Source organism: Tachypleus tridentatus, chromosome 13 (genome assembly GCF_004210375.1).
Source record: "Tachypleus tridentatus isolate NWPU-2018 chromosome 13, ASM421037v1, whole genome shotgun sequence".
NCBI lineage: Eukaryota > Metazoa > Arthropoda > Merostomata > Xiphosura > Limulidae > Tachypleus > Tachypleus tridentatus.
In genome coordinates this window covers 54,708,599-54,726,009 of record NC_134837.1, presented here as the reverse complement: position 1 = coordinate 54,726,009, position 17,411 = coordinate 54,708,599, and the positions used below count along the sequence as shown (strand labels likewise).

General features: G+C 30.5%; 1 protein-coding gene across 3 annotated transcripts in view; it reads right to left on the bottom strand.

The window, feature by feature from the left end:
- The window catches only part of LOC143236948 (AP-5 complex subunit beta-1-like), an 82,560-nt gene that overhangs the window by 13,201 nt on the left and 51,948 nt on the right, over nucleotides 1-17,411 (bottom strand). For 2 of the 3 annotated variants that reach the window (XM_076475663.1, XM_076475665.1), the window contains 5 exons: nucleotides 16,857-16,936; nucleotides 13,762-13,840; nucleotides 8,326-8,370; nucleotides 8,052-8,108; nucleotides 1,450-1,513 (listed from right to left, as the gene is read on the bottom strand). In XM_076475663.1, coding sequence (XP_076331778.1) covers nucleotides 1,450-1,513; nucleotides 8,052-8,108; nucleotides 8,326-8,370; nucleotides 13,762-13,840; nucleotides 16,857-16,936 — 325 coding nt within the window. The remainder of the gene's footprint in view (nucleotides 1-1,449; nucleotides 1,514-8,051; nucleotides 8,109-8,325; nucleotides 8,371-13,761; nucleotides 13,841-16,856; nucleotides 16,937-17,411) is intronic. The other variant, XM_076475664.1, reaches the window with a different exon arrangement.

The following is a 17,411-nucleotide window of genomic DNA, read 5'->3' as shown; positions in this document are numbered from 1 at the left end:
CTTTATTACTCTTCAATAAAGTTCCAGTCAAAAAAGCTTGTAATATTGCACTTGATCTTTACTGTAATAAACCCTTTAATTCATATCCCCAACACACTCTTCTTTCCATTTTGGAATTTACAACAACAAAAACAAACTTCATTTTCAACAGCAAAACCCTGCTAAAACAACATTTGGTACTGTCATTTATTTAAATGACATTTATGACAGGCTTATCCTGTCAAATAATGAAAATTTTTTTTAAAAATTCCAAAAAATACACCAATAAACAAAGTTCAAAGTTAACCAAATTATTAATACAGTTAAAGATACCAAATTTTTGCATTAAATTAATTTTATTTATAAAAAATCATGTGTATGTAATAGTTTACATAGAACATACTATAATAAATTTAAAATTCTGAAATGTATGACACAAAATAAATGTTAAAAACAATAATATTACTATTTCACCTTCAGCAGAACACATCAGTGAAACTAATCACACATTTAAATGGGAAAAAACGATTATTTTAGCACAACTTGGAAATTTAGTTAGTATGAATATATGTGAATCTACTAAGATAATTAAATATAAAAAAATAAATTTAAATTATTAAATAAGAGAGATGGACTTGATAGAAATGTTGTCAGTAGATGGCACAAAATTCTTTAATATGTAAATTGGTCTTATGATAATTGTATAAATAAGAGTTATTTTTACAAAACATAACACTCCTAAAGAAAACGCATGATACATTTGAAAATATGTAGAGTGTATGATACTGTATTTCAGTTTCTTTGGGGTTTTTACTGATTTTTAATCTTGTATGGTAAGTTATTGGTATTTTAAGAGAGAAAACTGTCTTATTTTTAGAATTGTGCATAAAATAATGATTCTTTTTCAAACATTGTGGGTTTTCTAACATTAAGGAGTTCATATTTTCATAAAATTATAGCTGACTTTGAAAAGATTATATTAATGTAACACTGAATATTTAAAATTCATAAATACATATTTTGATATAATGTTTCCATCTCTAACTTCTATAATTATAAATATTTGACCACTAATCAATATGATTTTTTTACTGGCAATCAGATTTTTTGTTAAAAAAAATTAACACCTACTCATGAATTTATGCTTAGAGTGGTTCCCAGTATGAGTTTGAACAAATACATATAATGCATTTACCTATATTTATAATCAGGTCAATATATTAATACATCTTAGAAATCAATTTTAGTTACATTTAACCTCAAACTGACCAAAAAGTAACAGATAAATAATTAAAGTTTACCCTACACTTAAATTCAAGCTTATGAAATGACTCAGAGAAGAAATAAGGTAAGTAGTAAATAGTTATTATTGTGTAGTGCAATATTAATATTGTTAAATATTTCACAAACATTAAACTTCCATGAAGAGTACAATAATTCATGCTTAGGCTGTGTAGGGCAGTACCTCACCTGAAATACAGGGTTAAAGCAGTTGACAGTTCTGGAGCTATAGTGATGGTAAAGTTTTCAGGTTCTATATTAAAGAAAAAAATGTTTGCAAATAAATTTACCATGGTCATATATGTTCACTACATTTACCATTAAATTATTAAAACAAAGCCAGAAAACTATGAGTGTAGAGTGAAACCTAATTATGATAACATTGAATTGAACACAAATACTTTGAAGATTATTACTGTCAGTTTTTGCAGCTGTTAACAAAAATTCATTTCAACAACTATCTCAGTGAAGGATATGATTTATGTACGATTTTGACATTTACTCTTCAGTTAACAAAATTATATAGGAATACTATTTACTGTAACTTGATAAGTATTTTATAGAGGCATATTATTATTATTATCCTTTAAAGCCACCCTTCTGAGAGCAGACATGTATACTTTTCCACAAAACAAAAACAGCTTCATTATTACCACATCTTTTGTTTCAAAATATTTTTGAGAAACCATGCTTTAGAAGCTTAAAGCCACAAAAATGTAATCACAGAAGACCTTAGCAATACAGTTTTGGCTTTGTCAAATAAATTAAACCATTACAAGTTCCTGAATAAAATGTTAGAATTATCCAACAACATAACTAATTATATTAAGAAATTATAAGTAATCACATCTAAATCTATCAATGGAATTTTATTTGTCAATGTAAAACTAAATGTACCTTGATTTTTTTTTATTTTCAACATTATTTTTTATATTGTTTAAATGTTTCCCAGCTTTTTATCTAGTCTGAGCAGAATAGAAGCCAATTTTTTGCCACTAATTTATAGGCAAACATATTATCAAGCATTTGCTTAAAAAATAAAACAATATAAATATTTTTAAAGCTTTTCTTGTTATATTTTCTCTCATAACTGTCTTTTCATTCATATTTAAAAGGTTTTAATAAAACAACTTCTCTTGTGCCAGGCAGACTAACAATGGTAAACCTTGAATGTGGCAACATTGTTTCTGAGACATTACAAGAATTAGTTGGAACTACCAGAGAGAAAAAGCACTCACGTTTGTCTAATTTTGAAAAGACAATGGATTCGTTTTTACAATAAAAAATAAGATTATTATAATATATGCTCTCAAAGTGCAAATAAAATCTTACATTGAAAATTTATTGGGCCAGTCCTACATTTCAACATTACTTTTGGTTGTAAAAGCACAAAAAAATTAAATAAGTACAATTTTTGTCATCAACCTTTTTATCTATATACATGCATAAGGTTTCCAAACTAACTTTAGATGACACTACCCAATTGTTGCTGGTATTTTTCTCCCAAAACAGGAAAAACAAAATAAAAATCACACAAACGATATTCAGATAACTTATGAAGAAATAAAAACTCTAGAAATAATTTCATTAATGACATCACGTGAAGAAGGGTTTAGTCCTGAAAATTATGAAATTAAAGTTTTCCTAACATTTATTAACAAAATTAGTCTTCTGTAAAATTAATTGCAAATGTGTGATGACTAATTATTTCATGTATTAAATGCATTTAAGCATTTATATATCCAACTTATATGGACATATATTCTGTGTACAGCTAAGCAATTTAGTCATTTATTAACTATGAGGAAAAATTACACTGATTAGTGTCAAGTAAACAAATCAATTAATTTAAATTGTGATTAAACTGATTAATTAAAATTACAATTACAATGACTGCAACTATACAAAAAATAATGAACTGAACAAAATCAGTATTTCTGATTATTCTAACAAATGCTTAACTGAAATTATGATTAAAATGACTGTCATACAGTAATCAAAATTACAGTTTACAACTTTTACTATTGTAATTTATTCCATGTAATTAAAATACTATCACCAAATTTATTCTGTCTGTGTTACAGCAAAGCTACTAGGTCTATCTGCCATTATCAATAATTTTGAACTATTAACTAGAGGAAAGGCAACTAGCTGGTATCACTCACCACCAGCCTTTTTTTCTTTTTTTGTAACTGAAGTTGTTGAACTGCTGATTGGATGGAAGATAAATGGCTGGCAGTTGTACCAACATTTTTTATTCTATTTATTTATCCATCTTTTACTTGTACATACCCATGTCTGAAGAACATTGCACTAATGGATTGATGAAGCTGTTGATTTATCACTTAGCAAATACCACTAATCATGAAAATCATCTTCTGTGTGACATTATATTTTCAAATATTAAAACTCATTTTAATCACATGCAACAGTGCTTCTATTTCAATTATTTCACAAAAGAGAATCTTAATTTTGGTGAAACTTGTATATCCATGTCTTAAGTACATCCTATATTTTTATCTCCAGTTTTCCAACAAACGTAAGCATTTAAGTACTTATATTTATTTATGTGCAGGACACTCAAGCACGTGTAATATGATCAATCATAGCTTTCCTAATATTAAAAGGCAAGCTTTTTTAGTTTGCATAATAGTTTTTTATTTACTGGGAAAGCCCCTTTTGACACTAGCCTGTCCATGAGACAGGGAAAGTAGAGTTTTGTAAACTCTCCCAAACATTTGAGGTTTTTTATTGTCTAACAGGAAATGGAAACATAGAGTATCAAGTCTGTGCTTTCTTTAAAACATACAAGTTCTTGAATTAGGCAATTGCAGAGATGTTATGAAAAACTCTTTGTATTGCCTAAAAATACTGTCACAATCCCATTTCTCCACTCTGCCTACATTCAAGAGACGTTTTAAACAATATACAAAAAATAATAGCACTGGATGATGCATTTAACATCATGACCTACAAATTCAAGCAGTTCATGTTCCTTACCAAGCTATATGCTGAGGGAACTTCTGGATAATTTTCACAACAGCCTTAAGGAATTGTCTCCATTCAAGTCTAAATCCTAGAAAGTCTTTATCACTAGTTTTTGAAATCCTCTCAAAATTACAGATTTTCTTTGTAACAAAACCAGTATTAATTTTCCAAGGTTCTTTTAAAATATGTTTTGTCTGTTAAATCCAGACTTCAAACATGATGCAGTCCAATTATGTTTGTAGTTGTTCTGAAGTGACAGATTTGTAAAGGAAACCCCTGACAAAGCAAAGATCTGAAGCCATAAAAGGTAACACTGGGTTATTATCCTGGAATTATTTTAGAAAAAGTTATATTTCATTAGAAAATGAGAGAAAAAAACAAACAGTACTTTGGTGATTAGAATTAAAAACTTCATGAATACTGTCAAATGATTTTAATTTTGGTGGGTTTTTATGCACACCCACAGATGTTTTAAGATGAGATAGCACAGATAAACACTCTTTTATAACTCTGATGTTCTCTAGCCATCAGTGCTTATAAAAGTTTGATGTAACATCTGAACATCCAGTCTCAATTATGAAGACATCAGTTCTTGTTTGTGAATCTCTAAAAAATAGCAGTTTTTTCAAACTTTCAATCAGCTACTTAACACCCACTGCTAATAGTATTATGAAATTGTGTGTGAGATAGAACATAAAACTTGCAACAAGTCTTCTTGAATTGAGTTTATTAACTTCAGGTGATAATATTTAATGTAATTTCTAGTTAACATTGAAGCTGCCCATAGATACCTATAATAAATTATTAAAACCAAAGTATTTGAAGCCAAGGAATAGCTTGTCAAATAGATCAGTGACAGTATATGTCCTAAAACTCTTTATTTGATATCTTGTGTAGACTAGACTTCATACATCCTAAAAGTATATTATTACACAGTTTTATATTAAAGAAATTGTTCAAGCTCTTGTCAAACAAAAGAATATATCTCTCAGACTTCTTGATTTTCTACTTTGGTTAGAAGTGAAATACAAAGCTAATCCATGTATTACTAACTGTGATGTTTTATCTGACAACTTTTGGGCAACCTTACTATCAGGGAGCATACTCTTGAAAAGTTCTATGATTGTTTCATTTGAATGAAGTGAACCATCACAGTCATTTGCTTTCAAAGTCCATAAAACTTTTGATTTCAAAACATCTGTAAAAGAAACATATGAGTGGATGCTGGAAGTTGAATTGATGATAACAACAGTGGTAATTGTTTCTTTAAGATGAATATTTTGTTCAAGTAGCTTCAAAAATATGTAGATATATTATTGTTGCTTGATACTGCTTCAACGTCTTCATATTTTTTGCATGTTTCTTACTTGTAATATAACTGCCTAAGGCTACTTCTCTTATGCCATTGATGTTAAATAAACTTCAGCATGGTTTATATCTTGCTCTTCTAGAGTGTAAATCCCTTTCTAACCATTCATGGTAGTTTTGATTTGAAACCCAGTGTGTTTTAAAACTACACTGGCCCAGCAAATGTCAAACATGCAGGGGAATGAAAATGAAATTGACAATACAACATTCATTTGGTTATTTTATATTGGTCTTTTAACATTATATTCAACATACAAATTTACATTTGTAACAATTTTCATTTTGACTGCTGTAAATATGATCACACAGAAGTCCAAAATATACATTTTGGAGTTGATCTTTGACCTCCTAAAATCCTCAAAGAGGCCTAAATCAAAAAAATGAAAAAGATGTCTGAGCATATTGAACATAGATATAACTCTATCAAATATCAAGAAAATGCAGGAATGGTGGTCAACTGAATAGTGTTTGGAAGAAGAAGAAATAATAGAAAAATAATATGTTTTTCCGTAAAAACAATAAAACTGGAACTACTGATTAGGCTTATTGGTATCCCATGAAATTATTTACAGGTATCACAAAAATAATCAAATAGTGTTTACAACTATTTCAACTACCTAGAAATAAAAAAATTGAAAATTTTCTCGTTATTTTTTTTTGATTAATTGAAGTTTGTTTAGTCTCAATGATTAGTATCAAGACTCATGAAAATAACTAAGTAACCATAATTAGGGTTTCTGATTATTACGTATACACACTAATAGTAGTATGTTTGTTTTTAAGCACACAATGCACTAGATTTGCTCTGTTCACCATCTCTCTCAACACAAGCTCATTCCCAGGGGCCAAACATGTGACTAGTTTAATTTGTACATAGCTTTCATAAATACTGTAACTTTTAATACAATGGATGTATCTTCATAAAATTTGGCAGACATTTATTAAATATTACATATTTGTACAAAAAAGATCAGTTTTTAATGAAGTATTTTTATTGAAAATTTGTCCATGAAATAGTAGCTTATGTATGTATCCTACAATGTAAGTATGTATCAACAAGAATTATCCACAGTAATAACACTGCACTTTGAATCTGTGAAAACATTTGTTATATGGTTCAGTGTGAATACAATAAAAATCACAATTCTTTGAATATTGGTAATTTTTCTAGGTTGTTTGGAATCTAATGGTATACTGCATAAGTGTACAATAATTTTTATTTGTGTGTGTGGTTGTGAAATCCTCTTTATTTTTTCATCAAACGTATTCATCAACCAATAAAAATTTAGGTTTTAAATCTGGTTATTATTTCAAAAACATTCATATTCAATCAAGTACTTTGACTTTGGATATTTTGCTATACTTTGTTGGAAAACGTAAAAGACCCATTACCAAGTAAGTACATCCTGTTAGAAACATATTCCTCACTACTGACTTTTACTTAGAAGTAATTATTATTTATAGTACATGTCAAATCTCTGTTCAACATTTTTAGTACATAGCTTTTAACCAAAATCCAATGTAGCTGTTTCTTTATTTTACCATAAAATGCACTGCTTCTAAAAACTATGATACATATACATGTATATTCATGTAATATACAGATAATAATGTTACACAATAATATATGTGATATATATACATGTAATGATACAGAATGGAGGCCATATGTAATATACACGTAATGTTTTTCTTCTAGAAATGGAAACAAAATTCAATAAACGGTTCTTATAAGCTGGAGATACAGTTTCTAGTGAATATATTTTTATCTTCTGATGAAACAGGTATTCTGTTAGAGGAATCAGGAGACAAGAAAGCTGATGTTTCTGTTGCAATGCCTCTGACAGAATCAGTGTATAAAACAAGATAGCCTCAAGTTGAACCAATGTTTCACTGCATTACAGCATGCATAATGTGACTGAAAAACTTCCTAATGTGAAGTTTAATGCATATTTTAATTCTTTATTTTATCAATACAATTTCTCCATACCATCCTAGTAGTTAATAAAGCCACCTCCCCATAAATTTGGAAAAATAAACTCAAAACTTGTTGTTTTTGTTTGTTTTAGCATAAATATTGTTGTATTATATTCAGGTACACTATAATCAACACTGACTTTTCTATCTAATACTTTCTGGCTTATTACTCTGAAAAATGATGACTATCTTTGTAGAAATCCCATGTTTAGAGGGTAATATCTCCATGACAAAAGAGTGTACCTAAAATTTTCTTAATCCATTCTTCATAAACAACACAAAAATAGTAGAAAATAATCAAATAAGTCAATTTCAAAGTCAGTCAGAAAATGTAAAAAACTCCCCTTTTTCTGTGAATTGGCTATAAGTAAAAAAATTGCTCATTTATACATCTGTTCTGAATGTATTAATTGAACTCACCAATATTATCATATACAATTAAGAAAATTTTCTCTTACTATGTTTAGAATAATTCTTTTCCACTGTAACTTCATTTAAGGATACAGATAAATCACCTAAGAATGGAGGATTATGCATTTTCACAACCGTTTCTATTAGCTCATTCAACAAAAAACAAAAGTATTGGAAAAACAATGTTTAAATATTTTACTTAGAATGATAAAATTTAAAATAAGATTCTTTTACCTGCTACTATGTTCTGGGTAAACAACTTAACAGGTTACAATATTTGTTTACAAGTTTTCTATATTAAAACCTTAAATATTTTCTTACCTACATCCTTAATCCCAGGTTTTTCCAGTATTGAAAATTCAGCATCTAGGTAAGACACAAAACATTAGCATAACCAAAGTTACAGTAAAATAATTGTCAAGAGTTTCTTTGAAAGAAACTTTCTTATTCTGGTTTTAAAACAACCAAGGTTATCTAGAAAAACATCTATAAGAGGGAGCTTGGCCTTGTATGGACCTCTATTGAGAATTCACAAGTTTAAAAATCAAATACCATTTTATCAAGTCATATATCACTCAAAACCTCTACTACAGTACATGTGAGTGTGCTACATCAGTTCAACTATCAAAAAACTTGAAGATAATTTAGAGAAACACTCTAATCCTAAAGTTCAAAGATAGCTCAAGTGTTTTTGACATGAAGTAGGTGAAATTGATGTGGTCTGAACCTGAAATGTTCAAAGAAATCAGTAAAATTGAAAATCAGATATGTTATAGATGAAATTCATGAAAGAGATTCTTCAATTTCTTTAAAAGAAGCCACAACTAATCAATCATCAAAGTGTTAATGAACTTGCACTCAACAGTTATTTATTTTGATTTTATTTTAACTTTTACATTATTGTATTAGTTCATAGAAATATAAATGTATTTCTTTACTGAATCTAAAGTTAACACAAAAATTTGGTTTGTTTTTAATTTCCTGCAAAGCTACACAAGGGTTATCTGCACTAACCATCCCTAATTTAGCAGAGTAAGACTAAAGGCAAGGCAGCTAGTCATCACCACCCACTTCCAACTCTTGGGCTATCCTTTTACCAATAAATAATGGGATTGACTGTCACAATATAATGCACCCACAGCTGAAAGGGCGAACATGTTTGGTGTGACAGGGAATCAAACCCGCAACTCTCAGATTACAAGTCAAGTGCCTTAATCACCTTGCCATGCCAGGCCAACACAAACGAAAAGATGCAGAAGGAATACCAATTCTATACTAGCTTGTAGGACAAACATATGGTTTTATAAGGGTTTTCTCATTTTCAACTTTACAGTTGTGTTCACTCATAACTAAATATGCTCACAATTTATGTCTTACCTGTTTTTACCCAGCAAACATTATGCACAGGTTCTTACATGTTATTTACTCTATGTAGCTAGACAATACTAAAATAACTAATTTCATTATAGTAAAAAAAAAGAAAAATCCAGAGATTTGGTGTAAATAAATATAAAGAAAAATAAAGTATTTAATAAACAAACAAAAACTAGTAGAACTGGAAAAATATCACACACTTAGAAAAATGTCATTTTCTACAATTCCACTGGAATATTGTTTACTATTCTTAGTAACATCCATAAAACAGTATTTTGCTTTTATAAACAAAAAGGAGTGCATTACATTAAAAATAATTCTGAAGCCTCATCATGTTGTTACAGTCAGTATCGCTACATCCAATCATGTTTTATCTGATGACCATGCATCTCAACAATAGTCTTAGGCATAGTTTCCACTGTAAAAGTCTCTAATGTAAGACTTTCAAGTCCAAAGCATACAACTCCACCCTAACTACCTTTAATAATCTATCTTGTATATGAGGAAGATGAGTTTCCATCACCTGTTTCAATACTCCAAGTTACACAGAAGTCCATAGACAGAGTCTGACAACTTAAAAGGCATGTCTTTATGGCAGAATAGCAGGAATACCAATTTCACTCATCAGCTGCTTAAGATACTCAAAAGTTGGATTGATATGTCAGGGAGGCAACCTGTTCACTTTTAAAAGCAAATATCCATTTTGATTATGTTACATACTTTTCCTTAGAACAGGTAAATGGATTTTACAATTAACCTTTGCATTCATGGATTCTTACCTGTTACAAAGGACAGCATTTTGCTTACCATGGCTAGGGTATGACTTATTCTGCATATCTTGCTGAATGGTTCTGGTGATCATACTTCATCCATATCTTTTTGTTTACCAATGCCATTAAATACATATTATACCACCATCTTGGAAATCCTAAATCCCTGATATGAACACATATCTATGATTTGAGTATATGAATATTTTAAATTGAAAAGGGTTGTTACATACTCTTCTTAAAACCCACACAAGAATTTGGTGGCATGATACCACCTATGAAATGACAAACAATTCCAAACTTTAGTGCAGATGCACATCTTTTCACCAGGGCTTTATATGAACTTTGGTTCTAGCATGGCTTGTTTATTTGCGTATTCAAAATCATTTGGGTATATTATACTCAACTCTACATACAGTCATGTGAAAAATTAGGACACCCTATGAAAGCCTGTGTATTTGTGTAACATTTTTGGATATATAGATATTTAATCTCAATTTTAACAATACTGAGATATTATAGGAATATAACTAAACAATTAAAACTGAAGAAAAGACTTTCAAGATCTTCTGTAAATGTCATTCTACAAAAATGCATATTCTAACTGAAGAAAAAGTTAGGATACCCCAGATTTATTCCCACTTAAAATGGCTCAACTCACACACAGGTGTATCACACCAGGTGCACGTGATTAGAAGATTGTTACTCAGCACTGTGAATGAGGCTTGCTCTATTTAAACCTCAGACATTTAGTTTGGTGTGCTCCTGACTGTTGAAGTAAGAGTGAGCACCATGGTGAGAGCAAAAGAGCTGTCTGAGGCCTTCAGAAAGAAATTTGTAGCAGCTTATGAGTCTGGTAAGGGATTTAAAAAGATCTCAAAAGAGTTTGAAATCAGCCATTTCACTGTCCAGAAAATAATCAACAAGTGGAGGGCTTTCAAAACAACTGCCAACATGCCCAGGTCTGGTTGTCCAAGCACGTTCACCCCGAGAGCAGACCGCAAGATGCTAAAAGAGGTCTCCAAACACCCTAACATGTCATCACGGGACCTACAGCAGGCTCTGGCTACTGTTCATGTGAAAGTGCATGCCTCTACAATCAGAAAGAGACTGCACAAGTTTAACTTGCATGGGAGGTGTGCAAGGAGGAAACCTTTGCTCTCTAAGAAAAACATCAAGGCCAGACTATAGTTTGCCAGAGAGAATGTAGACAAAGACCAGGACTTCTGGAATAATGTTCTTTGGACAGATGAGTCCAAAATTAAATTATTTGGACACCAGAACAGAGGACATGTTTGGCATAAACCAAATACAGCATTCCAAGAAAAGAACCTCACACCAACTGTGAAGCTTGGAGGTGGAAGTGTCATGGTTTGAGGCTGCTTTGCTGCAGCAGGACCTGGGCAGCTCACAATCATAGAATCCACCATGAATTCCTCTGTGTATCAGAGGGTGCTTGAGGATCATGTGAGACCACCTGTAAGAAAATTAAAGCTGAAGCAGAACTGGCCCTGCAACATGACAATGACCCAAAACATACCAGTAAATCCACCAAGGACTGGCCTAAAACTAAGAAATGAAGAGTCCTGGAATGGTCAAGTCAAAGCCCAGATCTCAATCTTATTGAGATGCTGTGGGGCGACTTGAAACGGGCTGTACATGCAAGAAACTCCTCAAACATCTCACAGCTGACAGAATTCTGCATTGAGGAGTGGGGCAAACTTTCTTCAGACTGATGTCAAAGATTAATAGATGGCTACAAGAAGCATCCCACTGCAGTTATTTCCAGCCAAAGGGGGTAGGGTGTCCTAAATTTTTTCTCAGTTCGAATATGCATTTTTGTAACATGACATTTACAGAAGATCTTGAAAAATCTTTTCTTCAGTTTTAATTGTTTAGTTATATTCCTATAATTTCCCAGTATTGTTAAAATTGAGATTAAATATCTATATATCCAAATATGTTACACAAATACACAGGCTTTCATAGGGTGTCCTAATTTTTTCACATGACTGTATGTGTAAAATGATTTATACTTAGTTTTATATTCAAAATCACAAACCAGTCTTTCCTTTCAGCTTCTCTTAACAAAATTGAAATTGTTTTCCATATAGCTTAGTGATAGAAACAATTACAAAATATGCAAATGATACACATATTAGGGTTAGAAAAAATGAGTAAAGACAATTATAGAGTGAATTTATTAATGATAAAAAACCATTACCAGAGGAAATACAAATAAAGTACATTATACATTTAAATGCACTAGTATTTTGTACATGAGTCACTTTGTTATAAAACACTACAACTCGTTTTCAAGCTGCAATACAATTTTTCAATACACAGTTGTAGAATGCTGTTCCAAGCATACTTCATTACTTTCCACAATTCAACAAGTTCTTTGATCACTTAAAACCTTCTAAGCTTTTATATGATATCATAAAACTTAGGAATATTCATACAGAGATCATTTGCAGGTCACACTATGGTTTTCAGTGTCCCATCAGCTTCTGTACCATCAAGAATTATTTCTTCATATTTGCTGTATACTTGGGACTACTGTTTTGATGGAAAATAAATCCCAGCCCTATGCAATGTTTACCTCTGTCAATGGCATGATGGATCAAAATTTGCAGGTATTTGTCAGTAGTTAGGGTGTCATTAATTTCAAGTGCATTGCTACTACTACTGGAAGAGACATAGCTCCAGACTTGTACTATCTCCACCCACGATACCATCCTCCTCTCTGCCAGGACACAAACAACTGTTGATTATGGTCCATCAATTTGAAGTTGGTTTCAACTGGAACAAACATGCTTCAAGCTTTGCTCATTCCACTGTTGATTGTGTTTCATTGCCCATTTCAACTTTTGGTTTGGTTATTTCTACTCAGCAGTAGTGTTCAAGCAACCACACATCTAATGCGCTTTTATTGTTATTGAGATAACAATCATATCTATAATAACAAGATCATTGGAAGACCTGTATTTGAACACTGTCTATCTTGTAAAGAAAACAGCTCAAAATACCTAATCACATTTTGGGAAAGTTTTGGTTTCCTACCTTTACAGCTCTATTATTAACATGCCCAATTTTATACACTATTTTCAAAGTCTTGTGTATAGCCTCCACTTAAAAATCAAGTCTTGCTTCAAGGTTTTGCACAAAGTATCCTTGATTGGCCAAAACATTGATTTCTGCATACCTGTCATGTGGTATTACCATTTTGGAAGACATGACAGAGTTCACATTACTATTACCTGTCACAGTATGACTGCTTGCACTTTATAGGATTTAAAACTGGGATAGCACTTTCTAATTGGCTGGATTACAGCTATCAACATGTTATGATACCCAAGTGAATTTCTTTTTCACAAAATAAAGTGTTGAATTTCTGTAGTATTTGCATTTTATATCATTTTATTTTGCTGCTTCCACAATTATTTCCAATACTTTATGTACAAATAAAGAATTGAGATTAAAATATTAATATAATACAGATATATCTTTTTACTCTTATCTATATTTGTAAGAAACACTGATCTGAAAGCTAATACAATAATAAGCACTAAATTAAAAAAATAATAGAAGAATACAGCTATGGCAAACTTACTTGGTATGTTTTTACACTTATGAGAAGTATTAACCTGAAGTATCACACCACAGATTTTATCAAAAGGAGCATCTTCACACTAAAAAAAAAAATCTCATAATTACTGTATCTTATATGAAAAAATTATACTTCTGCACAAACAATTGTTAAACAATAGCAATTCAGCTGAATTTCTAGCAAATATTACATGCACACTTCTAAACAACAAATACCAGTCTCTGGCTACTTTCACAGCATCCCTAAATTTCCCCTCATTATTTGCTTCCGCTTTATGAGGTCACAAACTTCATGAATTAAAAAGCAACTCTCCTTCTTGATTTAAAATTGAGCTAGATTAATATATATACATATATATATATATTCCATGCCTCTGCATTACATATCTCTTTCAATATAAAGTTCACAGTTCACATATAAGTATACTTGTAGTGACATTAAGGTCATAAACACTGGCAAAATAAATGCCACTTAAAAATATAGCTGATTAGCATTTAGGTTTACCCAACATGACCAGCTATCCACTACTTAAGTCCAGGCACCCAGCTATTTATTCATATTCTGAAGTCACAGGTCACAAACTTTCATACAACAATACTTCCATTATTACAACACAATCTTCAGACCTTAAACTTTGAAAGAAAGCTTACTCATGACAGATGAAAATACAATACAAAATGAAAAGAGACTTACAAAACAGAGGACTGGAAAGAAGTATTGTACCAAATCTATGAAAGCAGTTCCACTGAAGAAACTAAACATATCAAAGGCAAAAAGGAAACACGTCTGTGATGTGAAGACCAAGGATCAACTTTTCAAGATAGGACAGAAGATCTTAACAACAACAAACTCACCCTGTAATGGAAAGGACCTTTTGAAGTAGAGGAAGCAGTCAACAGCATGTACTATAAAGTGAAAGTGGATGAAAAGACAAAGTTCTAGCATTTCAATCTGTGGAAGAGGTACTTCAACGAAGAAGAAGACCTACCAGATTCAGCTATTGGGATGGAGGTTGCATGTAAGGCTGTCATAGATGCAAAACCAGAAGCCAATAACTTTGTCTTAGAAGATGAAAGACCTACTAGGCCTGAGACCATTTGGAAGAGATGAGACAATTCACAACATCAACATAAGTAAAGAAATGATAGGCAAGCAGAAGAAAAACTATCAAAAGCAAATGTGCTAATACACAAATGTCTTCACAGATGGACCAGACAAAAACAATAGATCCTATTAAGGTTAAGCCCTACCAGATCCCCTATGCAATGAGCGATCAACAAGGGAAATGCAAATGTTGTTGCAGACTACACAAGGAAACTTAGTGTGTGAACTAAGAATATTTCTGTATAGAGTAAAAAATATTTTAACTACTGTTCTTGAAGAGGGGCTTATTGTTGGATATACAAGAGTAGAAAAGTTATTATTTAGCTCATTTAGTGATCTCATATTCAATGATTAATTAGTTTTCACAACAAGAATGTTAACAGTAATTATTTTAAATGCAATACTTAGGACAAATTGTGTTATGTAACTTAGTAGGAATCGTACCTTATTTTAAGTGAGTATAAGTATTGTTACATCAAAGTGTCTCATACTTTATGGAAAATTGTAGGTTTTAGATGGGAAATGTATATATAGTGATTGCATGTGAAAATAAATCAGAAAAAAGTTGTTGTAAATAAAATTAGACTGTGTAATTTTTCGTTTAGCCCTAACAGGCGATATGTAAAGTGAGTCCAAGTAAAACAATATTACTAAGAGAGATAATCAAATAGATATAAATTGTGTGTTTATGAGTTCAGCCATAAATAATAGCACTTTTTAAAGTGAAATTACCATAGATAAAGGAGAATAAGATGTCTTATCAGTTGGGTTCAAGAGTATTTGAACTAGTCCTGAGTAGACACTTGACAATAAGAAATGATTATTTAAGACTCTGGATACAACTGTGGTGATTAGCTATGCAGAGAATATTTGTATATACATTTGACTTCTTTTGAACACATTCTTTTAAAGTAAATGGGTTGTGTGCTGTCTGTTTCATTGTTCAAACCCACTGAATAATTTTCTTTTCAAAGGGCTTTCTAAAGTAAATGAACCAGCCTATGTGGATTTCTGACATAAAATAGAATTACTTAAAGCTCTGGATTCAGCTTTAATCCAGACTTGGAAGAAGTCATTATTACTCTTATTTAAGAGTAAGAGTAAACAGTGATACTGTTTCAATAACAGGGTATTGAAATGAACTTATCAATGATTGTATTGCAATAGCATAGAAGAAAAGAATTTGTCTTGTCAGCTGGGTTCAAAAGTAACTGAACTAGTCCTGTGTAGACACTTGACAATAAGAAATGATTATTTAAGATTCTGGATACAACTGTGGTGATTAACTATGTAAAGAATATTTGTATATAGATTTGACTTCTTTTGAATATATTATTTAAAAACAAATAAACTGTGTGCTGTCTATTTCATTGCTCAAAACCTACTGCCAACAAGTTACAGACACCTACTGTAAAGAATCCATCCTCCCCTATACAAAACTTGACAATATTAATTCAATAAATACTAAAGGTTATGCAAATAAAACCACCAATTAATCACAAATGCTTTTAAAAATTCACTATACATTGAGAAAAAAGGATAAATCCATACAAAACACTGTAGCCAAAAGTGTCAATTTTAGTATATGAAACAAGCTATTCTGAAGCAGCTTCATTATAAAATTCATTAGTAAATCAAATAATTTGATTACTTTTTTAATGTAAGATAGTAAACTAGACACAAATTACTCTTACAGATATATTTCAGTAGTAAATTGATAAAACTAAACAAATGAAAACCACATTCCATTTATTGCAAATTACTTATTTGCTTTCCAAATAATTCAACTAAAAATTGATACATTAAGAACAAAATATTGATAATTTATAATTTAAACAACAAAAAATATTTCCTTGTGGCTATTAAAAATCTCAAAAATAATGGAAATTGGTAATAACAAAATTAATATTTTAAAGACAGAAACCGATTTTTCAGGTTTTAATAACTTAAACATTTTTGATAAAATTCTTCAGGTCTACTGAACTAACACTTACCAAACAAACCTGAAAAGAAACTTGAACTTGAGAAGTGAATGTTTCTGACCTCAGAAAGGATTGGTAATCTTCTATTAGGTCTAAGTATTTAAAATGAACAACAAATAAATTATTAATCATTTATTACACAAAATTTTACAACTGATGCTGTTGCATGTGTTTTAAAACATTTATAATTATGCTGTAATGTGTAAAACATAGTCATGTTTCCACTGGAAAGATCACATCTCCTTTCAAAACTGAAATTAAAAATCTATGTTACAAATAATAAATTCTCAAAAGGAATTATTATTTTAGGTATAGTATAGACTATAGTAACAGCACAAACATAAACAAAACTACCAATAAAAAATCATCAAAACAATCATTTTTATAAATATAATATTATAAAGATCAGTGATACCAGAAGAAGCATACAAAAATTATGATCACACAAAACTAGCAACTGAAACTCATTAAAGGCAATCATGCTGATAAATAGGTCAACATAAAAAATGTTTTAGGACAACATTCTCTAAACTAAAACTATTAATAAATAAATATCAAAAAAATTTA